Here is a 9,836-nt window from a genome sequence, read left to right on the forward strand (position 1 = left end):
CAGGAGATCAAGACCATCCTGACTAACAAGGTGAAACCCTGTCTCTACTAAAAATACAAAAAAATTATCCGGGCGTGGTGGCGGCTCCTGTAGTCCCAGCTACTCAGGAGGCTGAGGCAGGAGAATGGCATGAACCCAGGAGGTGGAGCTTGCAGTGAGTCGAGATCGCTCACTGCACTCCAGCCTGGGCGACAGAGCAAGACTCCGTCGCGCGCACACAAAAAAAGTCCCTACTACCACAGCATGCTTTCTATTTATTTAGGTATAGAGGCATGTATGCTCTGAGCATGCAGATAAGGGAGCAAAGAAAAAACCAGGAGAGGCTTCACAGAGGCAGGCAATGTGAATTAGGCTTTAAAAGGCAGCAGACATGAAGAAAAGGTGGGTTGCTGGTGGGGGTATGGGGGCATGAAAGGAGCATGTCAAGCATAGGAAACAGCATGGAGACAAGCATAGCTAGATTGTGGACAACCTAGAAGAAAGTGCTTGGAAGTGAGGTTAAGAAGGTAAGTTAGCTGGGGGCGGTGGCTCCCATCTGTAATCTCAGCATTTTGAGAGGCCAAGGCAGGTGGATCACTTGAGGTTAGTTCAAGACCAGCCTGGCCAACACAGCAAAACCCTGTCTCTACTAAAAATACAAAAGTTAGCTGGGTGTGGTGGCGGGTGCTTGTAATCCCAGCTACTTGGGAGACTGAGGCAGGAGAATCACTTGAACCCAGGAGCTGGCGGTTGCAGTGAGCCAAGACCATGCCATTGCACTCCGTCTCAGAAAAAAAAAAAGGTAAGTTAGTACTGGATTGTGAGAGGTACTGTGTACATGATGTCCCCCACCCCAAAGATATTTATGTCCTCATTCTTGGAACCTGTGAATGTAATATGGCAAAGGAGAATTAAGAATGTATAAGAAATTAAAGTTGTTAATTCGCTGACCTTAAGATGGGGAGATAATCCTAGATTATCTGGGTAAGCCCAGTGTAATCACAAGGGTCCTTAAAAGTGGAAATGAGAGGCAGAACAGTTCAGAATGATACAATATGAGGATTCTACTGGCCTTTGTTAGATGAAGGGGCCACAAGCAAGGAATATGGGTGGCCTCCAGTCACTGGAAAAGGTGAGGAAATGGATTCCACCCACAGTCTCCAAAGAGGAATCAACACCTTAACTTTAGGCCATGCCAGACTTCTGACCTACAGAACAGTAAGATGGTAAATTTCTGATAAGCCACTAGGTTAAGCAGCAATAGGAAAACAGCATGTCACGCTAGAATATCTGAACTTCATTCTGCAGGTAATGGGGAGGCCTCTTCAATCTGGAAGTATTTGTTTAACATTTACTGTACTATGCTGGGCAGAGGAGACAGAATGGTGAAATAGACACGTCTCTGTCTTCCAGCCAACGGGTGCAGAGAGACTGGAAAAAGGTCCAGTCTGGAGACAGAGTGAAGAAGGAATTAGACAAGTCCAGGTGGGAAAGGAAGATGAGGGGCTGTGTGGATGAACATTAATAGTTGGGGGCTTGAAATCAGGGGTCAGTATGGTACTCCCGTTTCACCAGTCCAGGGCCTATCACATAGGCTTTCCATAAATATTTGTTAATGAATCCATGATACTTAGAGGAAAATAAAAAGATCATTTGACTGGATATGGAGGGTGAAGGAGAAAAAGGACACCCAGATGACTTTTAAGTTTCTGGTTGAATGACTAGATAGGTGAGGCTAGAAGGTCCTCCCATGAGCTGAAATAGAGAACTGAAAAGGTTTACTATATTCTGGGGGTGGGGGGAATACCATAAATTTCATTTTGAAATCTTAAATCAGCTGACTAAATCCTACAAATATTTTTTGAGGACATACTGTATGTGAGGCCTTTACCAAGAACAGGCAAGAAAATAATCATGGTCTCCGATTTCAAGGGGCTTACATTCTAGTGGAAAACGGTGCACACATAATTTTTAAAAGGATGCAATGAGATATGTAAATGAGGAAGATCTGTGAGATTGAGGGGCAACTAGAAACGTTTGGAAGGCAGACGGGAGACTGGGATGAGAGAGACATTTGAAAATCACCAGGAGAATGTGGGATTAGAAGTCATGACAACAAACAAGTGTTCACGGAGTAGGTGGCATGGGGACAGAAGCCTCAATGACAGGACTTCGGGGGATAACGACGTGAGAAAATGGAGCGAGGGATCCACTGCCAACTAGTTTCTGTCCCATGACACTGTGTAACTGCTCTCTGCATCTGGACCTCTGTGCTCAACTTTTTAGCATGTATTATGCCTACTCACCCCTATTTTCTCAAGACCCTTCTACTTTTTGAGGGAGAAAAAAAACCCCGCCAGTCTTTGTTCCATCTGTTTTCTTGGAAGACTGTAATGCCAACACTGCTGAGCTTAAGGCAGGGTGAACTCTTTCAACCCCTTCTAAATAACCTTGACATCATCCAACGAGTCTGAACTGCCTTTGGGATGCTGAGAAACTGAGAAATGTAGTTTTGAGACCTTTTAGGTATTTCATAACTCCTGCAGAAGATTTCACACCAAAAACGATGTCCCAGAGTGAGATGGGAATGAAATAAACAATTAGCTTGCTCAGATTACTCCAATGATTAATTAACATTATTCTGGAATAGTTGAATCACTCAATTCAAACCTGAGTGATTCAAGTTTTGGGTGCTACTATAAACAGTATTTTTAAAATTTCATTTTCCAATTGTGTATTGGTAGTATAACGAAAGATAACCGTTTTTATACATTGATCTTGAAACCTTGATAAACTCACTTATTCTGGTAGCTTCTTTGTAGATTCTTTCAGGTCTTCTACATACAAGATCATGCTGCCTGTAAATAAATTCAGCTCTAGTTCTTCCTGTAGGAGACTTTATCTTACTTTATTTTTTTTTTGGAGAAATGTCTTACTGGACAATGTATTACCCAGGCTGGAATACAGTCATGCAATCTCAGCTCATTGGAACCTTCATCTCCCATGTTCAAATGATTCTTGTGCCTCAGCCCCTCATGTACCTGGGATTATAGGCATGCACCACCATGTCTGGCTAATTTTTGTATTTTTAGTAGAGACTGGGTTTTACCATGTTGGCCAGGCTGGCCTCGAACTTCTGTCCTCAAGCCATCCTCCCACCTTGGCCTCCCAAAGTGCTGGGATTACGGGCGTGAGCCACTACGCCCGGCCCTATAGGAGATTTTAAATCTTGGGGATATAGATGGAGCCACCCGTGAAGGACTGGTGGTGTGTCTGGGTGACACTGCTTATGGCTTTCTCCACAGGTGTAGGGTGCCAGGGATGGGTGGCTTTCGATTCTTCCAGCTGCTCATGTGCACAGAGGCATAGATGTGAACCCCTTCATGGAGGGACTCAATCTCAAATTGGCCCCGACACCAGAATGAAGAGTACATTGAGTAGAGGCCGAAGGGGCTTGGGCAGCCTGCTTGTTCTCACAGGTGTCCTTTCTGTACCTGCAGTTGATCTCAGCCATGAAACAGCTGAGCACTTAGTTGTCAAGGTATTCTTCACTCAGGTGGGTATCCTCAGTTGTAGACTTGACTTCAGCAATTCCATCTTGAATACTGAGGATGGACAGATAACAAATGCCACCCAGGTCAAAGATCAGATCATCAATTTTGGCATTAACATTCTCGTCCAAACCGAGAGCAGTGGCATTTGGCTTGCTGACAGTTCAGAACACAATGAGATCAGCAATGGTTCCACCATCTTTGATGGCCTGAAGCTGGCAACCATTAAAGTAATTATTAGTATGAGGATCATGTGGGTCAGTGGTCATAAAGTAGGTTTCTAGAATTTTCTCCATCTTTTTCAAAACCACTGTGGTAGGCAGATTTCTAAGATGTCACCCAAAGACTCCCCGCCTCTTGGTGTTCACCTTTGTGTAATCCTCTACCCTCGAAAGTAGGCTCAGCCTAATAACTTGCCTTTTTTTTTTTTGAAATGAAGTTTTGCTGTTTCACCCAGGCTGGAGTGAAGTGACACGATCTTGGCTCACTGCAACCTCTGCCCCCTTGGGTTCAAGTGATTTTCCTGCCTCAGCCTCCCAAGTGGCTGGGATTACAGGCGTCCGCCACTATGCCCAGCTAATTTTTGTATTTTTAGTAGAGACAGGGTTTCACCATGTTAGCCAGGCTGGCCTTGAACTCCTGACCTCAGGTGATCCACCCAAAGTGCTGAGATACAGGCGTGAGCCACCACGCCTGGCCATAACTTGCTTTAAAGAAAAAAAAATTTTTTTTTTAAGAGATGGGGTATCACTATGTTGACCAGGCTAGCCTTGAACTCCTGACCTCAGGTGATCTACCCACCTAGGCCTCCCAAAGTGCTGAGATTACAGGCGTGAGCCACCACGCCTGGCCATAACTTGCTATTTAAAGAAAAAAAATTTTTTTAAAGAGATGGAGTATCACTATGTTGACCAGGCTGGTCTTGAACTCCTGGCCTCAAGTGATCCTCCCATCTCAGCCTCCCAAAGGGCTAGGATTACAAGCAAGAGCCACTGCACCCGGCCCTAACTTGTTTTTAACAAAGAGAGCACAGCAAAAGTGATGGGATGTGACTTCTGTGATGAGGTTGCAAAAGAGTGTGACTTCTGTTTTACTAGCATTCTCTTCCTGACAGTCACTCTTCCTCTCTGTATTAGTCCAGTCTCTCATTGCTATAAAAAAATACCTGGGACTGGCAAATTTATAAAGAAAAGAGGCCTAATTGGCTCATGGCTCTGCACGGTTCTACAGGAAGCATGATGCTGGCATGTGCTTGGTTTCTGGGGAAGCCTCCAGAAACTTACAATCATGGTGAGAGGTGAAGGGAGAGCAGGTACTTTACATGGCATAAGCGAGAGCAAGAGAGCGAGCGGAGATGCAGGTGCTACACACTTTTAAACAACCTCGCCAGAACTCACTATCACGAGAACAGCACCACTGTTTAGCACATGGTGCTAAACCACTCATGAGAAATCTACCCTGATGATCCAATCACCCCCTACCAGGACCTGCCTCCAACACGGGGCATTACAATTTGACACAAGATTTGAGCAGGGATACAGATCTAAGCCATATCGCTCCCCTACTTGTTCATTCCAGTGAAGCATGCTGCCACATTGTGAGATGCTCTATGGAGAAGCCTCTGGACAACAGCTTATGAGGAATTGAGGCCTCAATCTAATAGCCTGAGAAAAACTAAATCCAGCCAATAACCACGAGTGAACTAGGAAGTGAATCTCTGAGATGACTGCAGCCTTGTGAGAAACACAGCATCAGAGGACCCAGCTAAGCTGCACCGATTCCTGACCCACAAAAACTGAGATAGTAAGTGGTGTTTCATTTTTTTTTTTTTTTTTTGAGACGGAGTCTCACTCTGTCACCAGGATGGAGTGCAGTAGTGCAGTCTCAGCTCGCTGCAACCTCTGCCTCCTGGGCTCAAGTGATTCTCGTGCCTCAGCCTCCAGAATCAGCTACTTGGGACTACGGGCGCATGCCACCATGCCTGACTAATTTATGGGGTTTCACCACGTTGGCCAGACTGGTCTTGAACTCCTGGCCTCAAATGATCTGCCTGCATCGCTCTACCAAAGTACTGGGGTAACAGGCGTGAGCCACTGTGCCCAGCCAGTAAGTGGGTGTTTCAGTCCACCAAGTTTTGGGGTAATTTGTTACACAGGAATAGCTAACACAACCACAGGAAATACCTCATCTGTATAAAGCTTTCAGTATTCCTCCCTTGCCTCCTCTGGATCTTCAGCCTGTGTGCACAGTCGACAACCAAGAAAGTCCAGTGCTTTTCATGTTTGACCAGATAACTGATTGTCAAATCGGTGTCTAGTTAGACCTTTGGTATCTAAAACTGTATTGATGGAGTCCACTGAATTTGATTCCTAAACCATCACTGAACAATCTTTCTGTGTCAGCTAAGAGCAACATAGCTTGGTTTTCTTGCCCTGACCAGTGGTGATGATCTCTACTGTCCTGTGCTGGAAGACACCTACAGAGGAATAGGTGGTACCAAGATGAGTGACAACTGCAGATACCTTTGATGTGGTTTTGCAAGGGGCAGTGTCTAGCTTAGAGGAAAAAAGTGTAGACACTAAAGTGGAACATAGCATTCAATAAGTCATGGTAGGGTTTTGAAATTATAAATCATGTATTTTTTATTTTTATTTTTTGAGACAGGGTCTTCCTCTGTCACCTAGACTGGGATGTAGTGGCATGATCATGGCTCACTGCAGCCTCAAACTCCTGCGCTAAAGCAATACTCCTGCCTCAGCCTCCCAGGGTAGCTGGGACTACAGGCACATGCCATTATACCTGGCTAATTTTTAAAAAAACCGTTTAGTAGAAATGAGGTCTCACTGTGTTTCCCAGGCTAATCCTTTATTTTTGATGTGATACAAAGTGAATATGGGGATTGGTAGGAAATATGATTGAAAAAGGGATACAATAGGAAGGACCTTGTATATGAAGCCAGAACACTTGAGGCAATGAGGGAAACTGGAGGTATTAAAATTAGTTGGAGGGAATAAGAAAAGACAATCAGTAGACGCTAACATCAAGAGGTATCTGAGGTTAGGTATTATCAGATGATGTTAGAGCAACCATCATAAAAATGATTCAATAAGCAATTCTGAACACATTTGAAACAAATGAAAAAGCAGGAAGTCTCTGCAAAGAAACAGAAGATACAAAGACAAAAACATGGAAATTTTAGAACTGAAAAATACAATAAATGAAATAAAAAACTCAATGATGGGCAGCAGAATGAATGTAACAGAGGAAGGAATCAATGAACTAGAAGATGAAACAAAGGAAATTACCCAGTCTTAACAGAGACAAAATATACTGGAAAAGAAGTGAACAGAGCCTCAAAGACTTTGTGAAATGATAAAAGATAAAATGCACATGTCATAGAATTATGAAAGATTTCCTATCAGAAACCATGGAGGTCAGAAGAAAGTGGCATGGCATTTTTCACGTGCTGAAAGAAAACTGTCCACCCAGAATCCTATTTCTAGGAAATATCCTTCAGGAATGAAGAGAAAATTAATATACTCTCAGATGAAGACAAACTAAGAAAATCTGTCTCACTAGACTTACCTTAAAAGGATGGCTAAACAAAGTTCTTGGAGAAAACAAAACAAAACAAAACAAAAAACAGTAAGAGAAATCTTAGAATATCAGAAGGAAAAAAGAACAGAAAGGATAAAAACATGGGTACATACAATAGACTTTACTTTTCTTAGTTTTCTAAATTATGTTTGATGGTTGAAGCAAAAATTGTAACATTATCTGATGAAGTTTCCTATGTCTGCAGAAGAATAGTTAAGAAAATTATAAATAGGGAAGGGTAAAGGAATATAGAAGAAATAAGGATTCTTTTTTTTTTTTCTGCATCCAATCACCCATCAGGGAAATAGAGTCTATACTTCATTTAATCTGCAAGATGTTGAAATCAGTAGATTGTAATAAGTTATATACATATGATGTAATAACCAGAGCAACTACTAAATATCTATGCAAAGAGATATACTAAAAAATAACATCAAAATGAAATACCAGAAAATGTTTCAGGAACCACAGGAAGACAGGAACTTTGATACAAGCAACAATTTGGAAGGATCCAAGTTGAGGGCATTATGCTCCATGAAAAAAGCCAGTTAAAAAGTCACATGCTGTATGACTCTATATAACATCCTCAAAATGACAAAATTATGGAGATGGAGATTACTCACTGCCAGGGGTTAGGGACAGTCTGGGTAAGGGGAGGGTAGTGTGACTATACAGGGTAGCATGAGGAAGAACTGTGTGGTGATAAAATAGCTTTGTGTCTTTTTGTTTTGCTTTTTTGAGATGGAGTCTCGCTGCAACACCCAGGCTGGAGCACAATGGCATGATCTCAGCTCACTGCAACCTCCACTTCCTGGGTTCAAGCAATTCTGCTGCCTCAGCCTCCCGAGTAGCTGGGACTACAGGCATGCACCACCACACCCAGCTAATTTCTGTATTTTTAGTAGAGACAGGGTTTTACCATATTGGCCAGGCTGGTCTCGAACTCTTGGCCTCAAGTGATCTGCCCACCTCTGGCCTCTCAAAGTGCTGGGGTTACAGGTGTGAGCCACTGCACCTGGCACAGTTGTGTCTTGATCGTGTGGTTGCATGGATCTATAGATGTGGCGAAATGTCACAGAACTATGTGTACACATTATACTAATGTCAATTTTCTGTTTTCTATGCTCTTTCCACATGTGGTCTACCTCCATCACTACAGCTTTTTTTTTTTTTTTTGATGCAGTCTCACTCTGTCACCCAGGCTGGAGTGCAGTGGCTCAATCTCAGCTCACTGCAACCTCCGCCTCCTGGGTTCAAGTGATTCTCTGGCCTCAGCTTCTTGAGTAGCTGGGACTACAGGTGCGTGCCACCATGCCTGGCTAATTTTTGTATTTTGAGTAGAGACAGGGTTTCGCCATGTTGGCCAGGCTGGTCTCAAACTCCCGACCTCAGGTGATCCACCCACCTTGGCCTCCCAAAGTGCTGGGATTTCTTGATACACGTCTCTCTTCTCGACTTTGCTTCTGCGCTTCTAAATGCCTACATGATGGAGCTAATTGGATATCTTGTTGCTACTCTAATCTGAGCATCTCCTCTCTGACCTCTCATTGTTTTTCCACCTTTCTACTTGTCACCTCCAGGCAAACATCAGTCATCCTTTATTCTTCCTTCTCCATGGTCTGCCATTACCTATCACTTGTCTTATATGATTCTTCCTTAAATTTATTTCTATTCTCACTGTCACCATGACAGATCAGGGGCAGTCAGGAACTCTTGCTTGATACTTGACAAGAACTTCCTGATGGACCATTAGGCTTCCAAACTCTCATCTTATTCACCAACCTTATCTAGTCTGTAGAGCTAATATCAGAAGATTCTTTGACACAAAAAATTGAAAAGTGACTGTATAGAGGACAAGAAGGGGAAATATAAAGAGATTTGAATGGAAGTCAAACGATATTTCTCTGCAAGCAGTTAAACATTCAATTTACAGGCAACAACGTGTCCTTTTCTCTCATTAAAAGTGCAAAATACATACCTTAACTCTTCGGGCAATGCTAAGGAATTGACATGTTTTATCATAAAGTCCTTCCAGGTTTTCTCTGTCCCAGTAGAAATCAGGAGTAATCAAGAAGTCTGAACTCAAGTTTATACGGTGCCTTTAAAAAAGGGAAAATTATAACTTTTTATTTATCTTGAATTAAAAATCATTGTTTCTATTATATTTAATATTTACATGGTGCTTTATGAAAACTTTTTTTTTTTTTTCTTTTTAAGAGAGAGGGTCTCGCTATGTTACCCAGGATGGAGTGCAGTGGTGATCACAACTCACTGCAACCTGAACTCCTGAGCTCAAGCTGTCTCCTGCCTACCATGTAGCTGGAACTACAGGCATGTGGCATTGCATCTGGCTGAAAACACGTGTTAACACTGACCTTTGCAAAATATTTCCAACAAATGTGTAAATAACATTTACAAACGGGTTTCGAAATTCTGAACCAAATTAATTCAATCTTTAATACCAACGTTATTTATGAAGTAGACAGAAAAAAACTCATTTTGTTTTCAATTTTTATTTTTATTTTATTTATTTTATTTTATTTTATTTTTTTGAGACAGAGTCTCGCTCTGTCGCCCAGGCTGGAGTGCAGTGGCCGGATCTCAGCTCACTGCAAGCTCCGCCTCCCGGGTTTCCGCCATTCTCCTGCCTCAGCCTCCCGAGTAGCTGGGACTACAGGTGCCCGCCACCTCGCCCAGCTAGTTTTTTTG

General features: G+C 42.8%; 1 protein-coding gene across 2 annotated transcripts in view; it reads right to left on the minus strand.

The window, feature by feature from the left end:
• The window catches only part of RMND1 (required for meiotic nuclear division 1 homolog (S. cerevisiae)), a 55,768-nt gene that overhangs the window by 12,341 nt on the left and 33,591 nt on the right, over positions 1-9,836 (minus strand). For both annotated transcript variants that reach the window (XM_011988728.1, XM_011988727.1), the window contains one exon: positions 9,106-9,226. In XM_011988728.1, coding sequence (XP_011844118.1) covers positions 9,106-9,226 — 121 coding nt within the window. The remainder of the gene's footprint in view (positions 1-9,105; positions 9,227-9,836) is intronic.

This window comes from Mandrillus leucophaeus, unplaced genomic scaffold (genome assembly GCF_000951045.1).
Source record: "Mandrillus leucophaeus isolate KB7577 unplaced genomic scaffold, Mleu.le_1.0 Scaffold337, whole genome shotgun sequence".
Classification (NCBI taxonomy): domain Eukaryota; kingdom Metazoa; phylum Chordata; class Mammalia; order Primates; family Cercopithecidae; genus Mandrillus; species Mandrillus leucophaeus.